At 55.6% G+C, this 12448-nt stretch overlaps 2 protein-coding genes and 1 long non-coding RNA gene across 6 annotated transcripts; 1 reads left to right on the forward strand and 2 right to left on the reverse strand.

The window, feature by feature from the left end:
- Window positions 1–1532: 1532 nt before the first annotated feature.
- LOC130832665 (uncharacterized) lies at window positions 1533–2286 on the reverse strand. Its single transcript, XR_009048349.1, has 2 exons — window positions 2213–2286; window positions 1533–1891 (listed from the first exon to the last, which is right to left on the reverse strand). It is a non-coding gene; the product is annotated as an uncharacterized LOC130832665 (long non-coding RNA).
- Window positions 2287–4482: 2196 nt separating this feature from the next.
- NPFF (neuropeptide FF-amide peptide precursor) lies at window positions 4483–5495 on the forward strand. Its single transcript, XM_057701245.1, has 3 exons — window positions 4483–4639; window positions 4865–4986; window positions 5103–5495. The coding sequence occupies exons 1-3, from the start codon at window positions 4532–4534 to the stop codon at window positions 5218–5220; spliced, it is 348 nt and encodes a 115-aa protein (XP_057557228.1). The 5' UTR covers window positions 4483–4531; the 3' UTR covers window positions 5221–5495.
- Window positions 5496–5569: 74 nt separating this feature from the next.
- Window positions 5570–10751, reverse strand: TARBP2 (TARBP2 subunit of RISC loading complex). 4 transcript variants are annotated; one of them, XM_057703802.1, is made up of 9 exons: window positions 10537–10751; window positions 9821–9985; window positions 8901–9003; window positions 8205–8300; window positions 7569–7641; window positions 7224–7341; window positions 6797–6924; window positions 6167–6368; window positions 5570–6010 (listed from the first exon to the last, which is right to left on the reverse strand). In XM_057703802.1, the coding sequence occupies exons 2-9, from the start codon at window positions 9978–9980 to the stop codon at window positions 5853–5855; spliced, it is 1038 nt and encodes a 345-aa protein (XP_057559785.1). In that variant the 5' UTR covers window positions 9981–9985; window positions 10537–10751; the 3' UTR covers window positions 5570–5852. The 4 variants fall into 4 exon arrangements, with proteins under 4 accessions (XP_057559785.1, XP_057559783.1, XP_057559784.1 ...); XM_057703800.1 differs by having other exon boundaries at window positions 9821–9990; window positions 10537–10746; XM_057703801.1 differs by lacking the exon at window positions 10537–10751 and adding an exon at window positions 10289–10487.
- Between the last annotated feature and the right edge of the window lie 1697 nt (window positions 10752–12448).

Genomic DNA, 12448 nt, shown 5'->3' on the forward strand with positions numbered 1-12448 from the left:
GGTAGCACAGAGCTCTCTCATCAGCATTAACTGCTGGTGAGTGAGGGTTTGCGTGAGGATTTAGCTGTAAGAAATGGCTATGAGCACTCGTTTCACTGACGTCCCCTTAGGGCAGTTGTTCTCAGAATGTTGTCCAGGACCAGCAGGACCATCATCTGGGAACTTTTTAGAAATGCACATTTGGGCCCCATCCCAAGACATGTTGAAGCAGAAACTCGGGATGAGCTCTAACAAGCACTTGAAGTGATTCTAACACACACTAAAGTTTGAGAACCATTGCCTTAGGGGCAAGCTGGGACGTTCCTATAGGGTGTCAAGGATATTTTAAGTACCATTCTCTGCCATAGCACTAACATTTTTCCATTTCCTCCAGTCCATCCCTCCACTCCCATGAAAACAACAACATCACTCATCTCAGAATCTAGGTTTGTCTTCCTCCACGTATGCCTAAAACCTGCCCTGCGTGGGTCTGGACAGGAGTTGTCCCATATTCCCTTGCAGACGGGTCACTCCATGTTCTTTGTTACAGGAAGAACCAGCGGTCCTGTTTGCGCCCCGCCCCACCACACACACCTTTCAGGCAGGGAGACGAGCCTCCAGGCCCAACAGTGGAGGCTACAGCCTCTGAAAAGAAAGCTGTGTGTATCTATGGTTATATCTCTGTTCATCTGTATATCTTTGACATGTAGCAACACCTCTCCATGTCATCGAGGACCTTGACTCTGGGTCTGGGTTTCCCCAGTCCCCAGTGGTGAACTTTGACAGGTGCGAGGATGCAGTGCTACAGGCTGTTTTGTTACAAAACTGTCTTCTCCCTTTCCCCTGCGCCCACTCCAGCATGATCCCTGTGAGCAGGCTCTCACAGTCTCCTGGGACGGGGCTGAGGCAGAGGCTTCGCTCTATTCTCCCTGACCGTCCCTCCTCCTTCCCCTTTGCCATATAGCAATTATCCCCCAGCCATGCCTTCTCCCTCTCTCCCTTGCCCTGACATATATTGTGCCTTATTTATGCTGCAAATATAACATTAAACTATCAAGAGAACCACTGTTCTGTCTGATGCTTCAGTACTCTGATCTGCAAGTCCCATTGTCCATTCTTTCTGGGAATGCACTGGGCCTTCATGCCTGTGATCGTCACTCTCCCGTTTCTTAGGACAGAAGCAGCTGGCATTCTTACCCCTCCTTTTTATGCACGGGGAGACACAGCCTAGAGGAGGTGAGTGGTTTGTATAAATTACATAACAGAAGGCTCAGATCTGCGCACTGCCCTGGGGACAGGGGCCCTCGGCGTCACGGGAGCCCTCACTAGAGAACCCGTGTGCTTTGTGTGAATGGGGGTCAGAGGATGTCCAGAAGGCAAGTGACCTCTTACCGTTCCGTGTGTTGCACCCCCCCACCCCCCCCATGATTGAAAAATAATAAGTCCTACCCTCAGTAAGTTTCCAGTATGTGTGGGGAGTACACGTAGATGTAGACTGAAGGAGAAGTGCTCTGCCATTCTGTGAGTCTATGGGTGTAGGGAGGAGGGGAGTCTGGAAATGAGCGGTGGCGTTTATTTAGAAGCAGGTAAGATACTTCACAAGAAAAACCGGTCGTGCTCAGGAACTACGGGGAGGTGTGGGGCAGTCACTGCTCATTTCTTGCGTCCGTGTATTCCTTGACACCACAAGGGAGGAGGGTGACCAGGCTGAAAAACTGGACCGCGAGATAGCTGGGTGCCTCGGAGGGGTTTCCAGTAGGAGAGGGGTGATTTACGTGCTGCTTGTGACTGGTGTTTGGTATAATTGATACAAACAGGAAGCTCCGGTCTCCTCTGGGGAGCGGGAAAGGCAGGGGTGGTCTTCATTGTGGTCAGGAGCACATGGGCGTCCAGAGAATGGTAAAGGAAGTTGCTGAAAGCCAAATATCAAAGCCAAGAAGGAGAGGTTTTAGAGGTGCAGATGAGACTGAAGGTAGGACAGTTTCCCAAGTTAGAAGAATTAACCCAGTCCAACTTTTTTTTTTTAATTTGGTTGTGCTGGGTCTTAGTTGTGGCAACTGGGCTCCTCAGTTGTGACATGCAAACTCTTAGTTGTGGCATGCAAGTGGGATCTATCTCCCTGGCCAGGGATCAAACCCAGGCCCCCTGCATTGGGAGTGCTGAGTCTTAACCACTGCACCAACAGGGAAGTCCCAACCCATTCCAATTTCTAACCAAAGGAGAGACCCATCACCTCCATCCTGGACACAGGAAGCCACTAGACCAGCCCTTTTCTGAATGCATCTTCAGCTCAGATCCACTTGTAACTGGTGATCAAAGAAGTAACAGAGGGTAAACATTTATTGTGTGCCTGCTCTGTGCTGGGTAGAATGCTTGATGCTTTGCATTCACCAAGTCATTTACTGTTCACAAAACCTCTTGATAACAGGAGTAGTTGCCTCATGTTACTGTTGATGAACAGAGGTTTAGGTTGAGACCCTTGCCCAAGGCACACAGCAAAGCGCAGGAGCTGGATTAAAACTATTCTGACCCTGGAGCCACCCTGCAGCACGCCACCCACCCTCACACCCTGCTCCTCTGAACTTTGTCAAATAAGAACAGACAAGGACCCTGATATGGTGCAGAATCCATTTCCCACAGAAGAACCATCTACCCATGGACGTGATACTCCCTTTTAAGAAGTGGTGAAACTACAAGATGTAATGATGGTGAATGTCAGGTTCTGTACTTGAGACCACCCGTGAGACAAAGCTTACAGAAATGTTCACCCTAGCTTAGGCTGCATTGATAGAAATAAGTATCTAGACCATCCAGATCAAAACCTGATCAAAGCTACCCATCCAAAGTATAAGTTGATTTCTAGATGCCTCACTTTAAAGAAGGGGCAACGCTTCCCCTTGAACAAAAAGAAAAAAAGACTCTAGAGTGGAAGAATGAAACCTGTCTTCAAACATGGGAAAGGCTTGTAACTTGAAAGATGAGAGGTGTTCTGGGGGAAACCAAGACCCCTGATGAAAGCCACAGGGAGATGGAAGTCAGCTCCTTGCAAGGATGATTCTGTCTGGACAGTCTCAGGAGATAGTAGGTTACCAGGCTCAGATACGCAAGAGATAATCACAGCTAACATTGTGAGGACACCCGCTCTATGCCAGGTCCTGTGCTGAATGGGTTACAAAAAGTATCTCAAATAATGCTCAGCTTAGGAAGTGGTTCCTTTTAATGTTGCTATGTTTTAGGTGAAGAAACTTCACTTACAGAGAGCTAAGCATCTCGCCCAAGGCTGATTCACAGGCCCTTTATGTCATGGCATTTCTCCAGTATCAGGTAAAGAACCACAGTGGTGAGGGTGCTGAGGAAGGGACTCTAGAATCAGAAGGGAGACTAACAGATGACTTTGAAGGAACCCTTCCTGAGAGGTAGTGACAGATTTTTCCTAAGGCGGCATTCTAGACACCTGCCCCTGTAGGTCAGAGCCAGGCAGAGGCTGGAGTGACTAGAGGGAGGTGGCCAAAATGATAGTCCAACCCCAGTATCCTGCCCCTGCCTTTCTGAGACTCTGTGAAGTCAGGGCCTTAGGACCTCAGTCCACCCTACCCTTCAAACAAGCTCTGTTCCAGAAAAAGGAAATGGCCGGGCCTGACAATGCAGAGCTGTGACCACAGGGTGGCAGCAGTGCTTCAGCTGCAGAGCACTGCTCTGTAGGCTTAAGTGAGGCAGGGCCTAGCAGTGCTCGTGAAGATGGGGGTCTGTCCACAAACATCTAAAGCAATCTCCACTTTCTGGGGGCTCTGAAACCTTTTTGCCTCCCGTATCTCACTTTTATACCCACAGGCAAATCTCAGAGTAGTGATTCCATTTTTTTTTTTTTTTTTTTTAATAGTTGTGGCACACGGGCTTAGTTTCTCCGAGGCATGTGGGATCTTCCTGGACCAGGGCTCGAACCCGTGTCCCCTGCATTGGCAGGCAGATTCTTAACCACTGCGCCACCTAGGAAGCCCCCAGTGATTCCATTTTTAACCCTCCAAGAGGCACGTACACATGGACGTGACTGGGCTGGGTGGCCCTGCCTGCAGCCTCCCCAGTCACCAGAATGGGTCATCCTGGCCGACTGACCCTGGCTCTTCCCTCCTTCTTTCCCAGGACATAATGCCTAGCCTGACAGGACTGTCTCTGTGCTTTCATTCTACAAGTTAGGAAAGAGAGGAGGTGATCAATTGGAGCTTTCCAACCTGTTGAGGGATTGGGAGTTCTTGAAGGCCCCCCAGGGCCTGGCTCTGACAAAGCATCTGCAATTAATGATACTTCTTGAGCTCTGGAGACAGGATTTATGCATCTAATAAAGTCTATAACTCCAGGCTTTGGGGCTGGGGCCGGAGGCTGAGAGCAGGAAGTCCCATGGGGGTGGGGGGGGTGGGGGTCCAGGCGGCTCTTAATGGAGCCGTGCATTTCCACTGCCTGCTCTAGATTCCCCCTCAGGCTGCTGTGGGGGGTGAGGAACAGGGGAACAGCAGGTATAAGAGGCGGGTTTGGCCACAGGAAGGCAGGTGGCAGCATGGACTCCAGGCGGGCAGCAGTGCTGCTTCTGGTGCTGCTGTTACGAACAGGTGGGGGCCACGCTGAAGGACCAGGGGGCCGGGATGGAGGAGACCAGATCTTCAGGGTAAGTTGGCATGCTCATCCCCTTGTCACCACTTTCCTGTACCTCAGCTTGAGACCTGTACTCCAGGTTCAAATACTCTCTGAGTGCCAGGGTCACTGGGTCCTCACATCTGAGAAAATGACTCAGCTGCCTACGACCTGCTCCTGGAAGCCACTCCCTTCCCCTCGTGACCTAAATGCCCAAGGCCTTTGCCCATCTCCTTTCCCGGATGCCCCTGTACCACAGGAGGAAAACAGTGGAGCCCACCCACCACAGGATGCCCAGACCCCTGGGTCACTCTTGCGCTCCCTGCTCCAGGCTATGCAGAGATCTGGCAGGAGTCCAGCCTTCCTGTTTCAGCCCCAGAGGTGAGTCTAAGAGGCACAAGGGCAAGGCAAGGGCCAGAGGGAGAGGAGCAGGAGAGCGGTAGGGAAGGGGAGGAGGGACTGCAAGGACCTATGGCTGAGGATGGATCTCTCCTAAGGTTTGGCAGAAACACCTGGGGCTCCTGGAGCAACGAAAGGCTGAGTCCCCGAGCTGGGGAGGGGCTGAGCTCCCCATTCTGGAGCCTGGCTGACCCTCAGCGCTTTGGGAAGAAGTGACATGTCATCCTTTGATGTTTGCATGCAAGGCCCACACCCAAAAGTGCCATGTGTCCCCCCAAATAAAGCTGTCTGGCTTCTGAATCCGTGTGCATGTCTGTATCTGTATGAGACTTGAAAGGGCCAGGAGAGAATACCAATACAAGAACCACAGCCCCCTCCATCTCCGCCAAACCAAACTCTCCAGGAACACAGGCAATGGGGTTCCCGGATGTCAGTGCACCCAACCTCCTGCCAACAGAAAGTCAAACATGGGGACCTGTCAGGAGCAAAGTGGGGAGGAACACCAGGGAAAATGACCCGGTGCTAACGTCCTCTGCCACCGACTACTCAGGGAAACAGAGCAGGGTTTAAGAATCCAAAAAGCAGCACGTTTATTCAGGGCTCTTACTGGAGAGCCCCCGATTTCATTCCCCTCTGTCATCACCAGTTATGTGAGGACAGAACCTGGGCCAGCTGAGGCCCTGTGGTCCCTGACTCCTGGCCCTGTGCCCTCCTCAGCCTGCAGGCAGGCAGTCTGTGTCAGAGGTAGAGGGGGCACCTCCAGGGGTACCAGAGCTGGGCAGATGCACGGGCCAGGGGCAGGAAGAGCAGGGAGCAAAGGATGTATGTCCACGAGTCCAGCCGGGGCCTTATTTGCTGCCTGCCATGATCTTGAGGTACTGCAGGGCACGGCGCGCAGCCTCACCACGGGCTGCCTCCCTGGTAGTTGCAGAGCCATGGCACACGGTGGCCGGCTGTGTGGACAGCTCCACCAGGCACTGGCAGAGCCCGCTCAGGCTCAACTCCTCTAAAGACCAAGAGAGAAGAGGAAAGCAGCGTTGGGCAGGAAGGCAGCACTGGGAAGGGTGTGTCCGTGTCATCATCGTGCCTCCCAAACCCTTATTCCCAGGCATACTTGCTCCGGCGCAGTCCCCACCATCCCCCGGCCCCCAGCTAGCCATACCAATATCCAGGTAGCTGACACGGAAGGCCTGCTCCTCAGAGAGCTCACTGAGGACACTGCAGCAGGCAGGGCCCAGAGCGCCCAGGGAGCCCAGGGAGCAGCTGCGGAGGGACAGGATCTTCTCTCCCACCGAATTCCGCAGAGAATCCCAGGTGCAGCCCGGGCCCCGGTTCCGAACTCCATCTAGACGGGAGCCCACACCCTGACAAGACGGGGAGAGGAAGAAGGATGCAGCCAGGGGCTCTGAGACCCAGGCATTTAATAGACATTCTATGTCCAAGGAGAGAAAAGCCCAAAGAATGCTTCCTCCCAGTCGACCCCTGTGTGGCCACCTCTAACTACTAGGCTGTGGACCGGGTGGCCATGCAGCCTTCCTCACTCCAGTAACAGAAGCCTGCAGGGCCCCTGCCCTGGGCCAGCCCCCTCCCGCAACGCGCTCACCATGCAGGCCTACAGCTGAGGCCGAGTGGGGGCCCAAGGAACCCTGGGTCTAGGAGGAAAATGGGCAGAAGCAGGCCTGGGACCCAGAGAGGCTCACTTCCAAGTCACAGGCCTGAGTCCCCAGTGCCCGCCCAGTGCCCGCCCCGGCTTGGAGGGTGCAGCGCGGGGCCTGGCCCAAAGGCCACTCACGATGGAAAACTGGTCATCCTCAGGCTCTGCCTCACCCCCATCCCGGGCATCCAGGGGCACCGTGTGCACTCGAAGCAGCATTTTGGCCGCTGCATTACGCTTCGCCAGCTTTTTGGAAGTGCCGCTGCCTGCATGGGGGAGAGGGTTGCTGAAGTATGTGAACAGATCCAGTACCTCCATCCAGCTTACACTTGGGCTGAGGGTCCCCTTGGGGATGTTAGTTGAAAAGGGGAGCTCAGGACCCTCCATGCACCCAATAACCTGGCTGGCCAGAGAGGAGGGCAGGGTAGGGTGTAAGGAAGAAGCTAGCAGGAAGGAGCCAAGCCTGGCGTCTCAGCCAGGAGAGCAGAGAGAGGCTGGGAGCTGCCTGTGGCCAGGGTGGAGCGCTGGGGGTAGTAGCGACAAGAACTCCCCTCCAACCGGTTACCAATCTCAATGAAACGCTCCACTCGGCAGGTCATGGTGAACTCTTTGCGGTGGGCTGGCCCAGACTCCTGGGTCACCGTGTACTCAGGCAACCGCCAGCCTTTCTGCACCACCAGCTCCTTGGAAGGGGGAGAAACAAGGGTGTGCAAGACAGTGAGAAAAGAGTCCCCACATTCTCTCCCCCTCCCACCCAGGGAGCCTCAGATTCCAGGTGAGAGGAGGAACAAACGGGGGTGGGGGGTGGGAAAAGCCCTCGGAACAGGGTAACCTCCCCACATCAGCTTCCCCCATGGCCCCTGGTACAAGGGAGGACAGGCATGCACGGGAAATGAGTGTGGGGGCACACCTGCAGAGCACCGACAGGGTTGCACTCAGACTGCTGAGGGGAGACAGGGGGCTGCACCTCCATGGGGGCGCTCCTGAAGGAAACAGGGCCCAGGGCCAAAGCTGAAGGGGCTGGTTCCTTCTGTGGCCGCCCATGAGTCCTAAGCCCTGCTCTGGTCTCCACCACTGCCGTCTCCCTACTCCCCACCAGGCAGGCAGCTGTCTCTCCAAACGTCCAGCCCGCTCCCTTCCCCCTCCCACCCTAGCGAGGTCTCCTCCAGGTCCCAGGCCCGTTTTCTGGAACACTTGATCATCACCTCCCCAGGACAGTGAAGAGGGGTGTATATCCAGTCCCCAGAAACACCTGATGGGACTCAAACACAGAGCCATCATGCAGCCAACTCAGAAGAAAATGGGGCCCGTAAGACCTTTAACATAGTCAAATACTATCCATATGCCTACTGAAAAATTCTAAATTACCTACTGTCCCAAGAGCTTACCAGCTGGTGCAAATTCTTCAAACTCTGGTCCCCAACTATTCCATCCTTTGTTTACTCTCAGACTTCCTCATGCCTGACCAGCCTGGATCCAAGGGCTGGGGGGCCAGGAGACAGGACCCCTTCCCTCCCCCCTCAGGCAGTCAGAAGACACAAGATACCTGGTTGGGACAGCAGATGGAACGGGAGTAGCAGCCACTGCAGCTGTGAAAACCGGCACGTCCTCAGGCAGTGAAGAATCTAGGGGAGAAAAAGAACTTCCCGAGGGGAAGGGGGCCTTTGATTCACACCCACATGGGGTGGGGGTGGGGAATAAAGGGTGGGGGACCCAGGTCCTCTTGACCTGCCCATCCCCTAAGAAAATCTCTTCCCACTCAAGCCAAAAATTCAGGGAAGCTCAACTACCAGTTCCTCCTGAGATCTTCCGCTGCCAAACACTTGATCAAAAAGACTAAGAAAAGTGGGAGGAGGGTCTCTTCCTACCCAAGAATCATGGGAGCAACAAACACCAACCTGAGTGTGGAAAAGGGAAGTGACATCTTGCTGGAGAGGGGAAGTATGTCGGGGAGCAACTCCCTCCAGCCTCAGCCTCCACCCCTCTCCCCGCCCAGGCCCCAACCTGGGCCCCAAACCACAGCTACATCCCCTCACTGGGGCTGGCCAATGCCCCCCCAGAATCCTTCACAGCAGCAGGAGCCCTGGACACATCCTGCTCAGGTTCCAGAGGAAGCTCTCAGGAAGAGGCCAAGTCAAGGGGATTCAGTGTGACCAGGCCAAGCCTACGGGGCAGAGGGGCTGGTGCAGGGGCCTGGGTTCCTGACAGAGCTTCTAGGATGCCTCGGCTGTTCCTCCCTCACCTGCTGTCCTCCAGGGCCGGCTCCAGCATGCTCCCCCCTTTGAGGTGTTTCAGGGCCACCTCAGCTGCCTTGTGCTTGGCTGCCTTCTTGCTGGGGCCCTGACCTGAGAGAGGGGGTGTGGGCAATACTGGAGGTCACTGGAAGGACAGAAGAGAAACCAGCATCCCACAGCCTCTCTCCTCACAGCCAGAGGGAGTCAACCAAGCCCCCTCTCGCCAACCTCCCCCTGCCCGAGACTGGAAGTGTTACGCTAACTGCTGGAAGGAAGGGCCCTTATCTTTCCACGAGTTCCCCCAATCAAGCCATGCCAGGCAGAACTGCTCCTGAGGTCAGACACCTTGTCTGGAGGTTCTTTCTCTGCCTTACTTTCCTCTGGGAAGCACTTTCTTTTCTCTCAATAAATAGAGATGGCTGGAAAAACAGAAAGAGTGTAGGCTCTAGAGTCAAAGCCTGGCTCTGCCACCTACTAGACATGTGACTTTGCCCCAGTCATTGAATCTCTCTGAGCCTCGGTTTCCTCACATTCAACATGAGGATACTACCACCTACGTCACTAGATCTGACTGAGGTTTAAGATTAAGTGGGAATTTGATTAAGCACCTGGAACAGAGTACAGCATGGTGGGCACTCACCCCCGCAAATGCTGCCCTGGGATTTTGATTATCTTCTCTTACTTTTTCCTCTAGGGTGACAACCATCTGCCGGATCGCTGTGGCAGCCCTGCTTGCTCCTCTAACTCTCCCAAGTCCTACCCACCTCCTCACAGACCTGTTCTCCCAATCCAGTCAGTGATTTTTCCCCTGAAATCTCTCCTTCCTTCACTGGTCTTGGAGAAAAGGACTGTGAAGACACTCCAAGCAATAAAGCCAATGGGGCCCTGTGAATGCACACCCCAGCCAGGCTGCCCAAGCCTTCCTCACCAGTGCAGCTGGTGTCGCCAACGGTGACCCGGAAGGTGAAATTAGGCTGGTGGGCTTGGCCCTCGGCTTTGAGAAGGTCGTACACGGGCGTCTTCCCTATTCTGGTCCCATACTCCTGCAGAAGGCTGATCGGGGTCTTGCCCGGGTTGGCTGCCAGCATTTGCTCTATACTGGGGGGAGGGGCACAGACCCTCATCACACCTCCCCTCTCTGCACCCACCTGCCCAAGCACTGCCATATCAGACCCAGGCACACTATGGGGGACATAGGGTCCAGGGGACCTCAGACAGCCACCGGTTGGGTTCAATGTGGAGTAGAGGTGCAGGCTGGGAAAGCAGGGCCCACTGCCCCAAGGCAAGCAGGGAAAGCACTGCTCCTGTCTCAGTTAAGGCGGGGGATCCTGTATCACACTGCAGTTTGAAAGTGCGTGTCCCCTGACACAGTGCAGGCCAGGAACCCAGTACCCACCAAACGCACTGAATGTCGGGGGCATAAAGCCCAGTGCCCCAGTGCAGTCTGGGAACCGGGCCAACCCCGAATTAGCTAAAGCTGGAGGCAGTGGCCACTGCCAGGGTGCATGCCGGGAACCACGGCCCACTACCCCAGTGCTTGCCGGGAACAACCCTCAGGCCAGGTGCATGCTGGGGCCGCGCCGCTACTCCCTCCGCACCGCGCCAAGCTCTGCGCCCTGCAGGGATCGGTACCGGGCGGCTCACCTGGGCAGCCCGCAGCCCGTGGTAGTGCCGGAGCCCTGCTCCTCTTCACTCATTCCCTCCTCCGTCCCCGCGGGCGCCACCGTGACTGCAGCCTCCACGCGCCCCGACACACCGCCAACAAGCTAGGGCCGGGGCCAAGCCCCGAGTCGCGGCCGGTCGGGCCCGCCGCGGAGCATGCTGGGATATGGAGTCCCCCGCCCACTGGACTCTATGAGTCTCCATCAGGAGGGGAGCTATCCGCCCCACAACCCTCCGCGTGGTTCGCCCAGGCAGGCAGCACCGCCTTCTGGGAGGAGCGGACCCCTCCACTGTGGCTGCCCGAGCTGACGGTGGTTTTCTGTTGTTTTTAATATCTTCCCGCCTCCTTCCTTTTCGCGTCTCCTCGCCCCAGGGGTAGGGCTCTGAGCATGCGTACTAGCAGAGTGGAAGCGGCTGGGGGCGGGGCGGTAAGGGCGAACTCGAGCACGGGGGCCTTCGGGCCGCAAGAAAACTACAGACCCCAGGAGCTCGCGCGCCACCTTTGTCGCAGCTGAAGGGGCAGGGTCGAGCATGCACGAAACGTTTCGCGGTGTAATTGGTTATTCCCGATTGCGCCCCTTGCTCCAGGTGGATTGCCATTGGTTATTTTACCTAGGGGGCGGGGACAAGGAAAGAGTCAACCCCCTTGACTCCGCCTCTTTCTTTAGACGAGGTTGTGATTGGCCCAGGTGCGAGGCTGCTGTCGGTTCCTGACTCTTTGCAGTCTGGGAGGGTGGGCCTTGCCTGGACGCGGGAGGGGGCTGTTCTCTGCCCCTCAGAGCGCTGGGGCAGTTGTAAATCCCAGTCCTTCTCAATCTCAGTACCCTCTCAACCTTCGGCTTAAGCCCCTGGCTCTCGGGTCTTCGTCTCACAGAACCTGCTTCTTTTTCCTAGGTTGTCCTTCACCTCCCTTCCCCTTAATTCTGCCCTGCAGCCTATGGGTTTCCGCTTCTTTTCTAAAGCCTTTTTGGAATGGCCCTACACCTTTCTGTAGCTGGTTCCCTTAAGCCAGGAGACCCCCTCTGGGGCCCGATAATCAGGCTTTAATGGGACGACAGGATTAGAAGGACCAAGGCACACAGTGGTCTCATTCCCTCTGGTGGGTCTTGGGTCGCCCAGCTAAAGAAAGAGCAAGAGAGGATTCTGGCCTCTTAAGACTAATCGACTAATCTGTGTGCGGAGCAGAACTCGTATTTTTGGGTCCCAGAGCTCCATTCCCTCCTTGCCAAAGTCTCACAGCCACTGGCTTGAAAGATGCAGGGAAAATCTTGTGGCCTTTGAAAGAGAGATCACGAAAAATGTCTGACTCTAATGATTGTTCTGGGAATGGGTCAAGGAAGAGATGGGCTTCTCTGTGCGGGGGTGGAGGTCCGGAGGAATCTTGGAATAATAACGAGGGGTCATCCAGGAACACTGGAGCGGGACGGGGCATTGAGCTAAGTGGATTCCAATTGGGTGGAACTGGAGTGGTGACAATTAGGAGAAAGAAGACAGGCAAGATCCTATGACGGAGAGCGATGCTAGAGCGCTGGGGGGTCCCATCTGAGGGGCTGCTGCCTTAGGGCATAAGAGGGAGCGTATAAGATTGATCATTAGGGGCTCCTACAGAATCGGCTTAAGGCTTGGGGTGGGATCGCTCCAGGTCACCGCCAGCAGGGAGGTGCGGGGCCCAGAGGGGCCAGGGACGAGCCTGGAGCAAGCCGGATGGCAGCAGCGGGCTCCTTTAAGAGGCCACGGCTCCAGCGCAGCATCCCCCGCTCAGGGCGTGTCCGTCCCGGGGGGCCCGAGGCGGGGGCCTTGGAAGGAGCGGGAGTTCAAGCCGTGTGAGGACGGGGCTAGGGGTCGGGGGATGGGGGGAGAAAGCTGGGGCTGACACCCGTGCACCCGGACACCG

Source organism: Hippopotamus amphibius, chromosome 12, assembly GCF_030028045.1.
Source record: "Hippopotamus amphibius kiboko isolate mHipAmp2 chromosome 12, mHipAmp2.hap2, whole genome shotgun sequence".
Lineage (NCBI taxonomy): Eukaryota > Metazoa > Chordata > Mammalia > Artiodactyla > Hippopotamidae > Hippopotamus > Hippopotamus amphibius.

Bases quoted from the DNA above. Each gene is read 5' to 3' on its own strand.
- TARBP2 (XM_057703800.1), bottom strand. From the start codon at position 10,589: ATGAGTGAAGAGGAGCAGGGCTCCGGCACTACCACGGGCTGCGGGCTG. The intron at 9,004-9,820 runs GTGAGGAAGGCT...CCCCTCTCTCAG, and splicing joins TGGCGACACCAGCTGCACTG to GTCAGGGCCCCAGCAAGAAG. The intron at 8,301-8,900 runs GTGAGGGAGGAA...CCCCTCGGGAAG, and splicing joins CCGGCCCTGGAGGACAGCAG to TTCTTTTTCTCCCCTAGATT.
- NPFF (XM_057701245.1), top strand. From the start codon at position 4,532: ATGGACTCCAGGCGGGCAGCAGTGCTGCTTCTGGTGCTGCTGTTACGA. The intron at 4,640-4,864 runs GTAAGTTGGCAT...CCTGTACCACAG, and splicing joins GAGGAGACCAGATCTTCAGG to GAGGAAAACAGTGGAGCCCA. The intron at 4,987-5,102 runs GTGAGTCTAAGA...ATCTCTCCTAAG, and splicing joins TTCCTGTTTCAGCCCCAGAG to GTTTGGCAGAAACACCTGGG.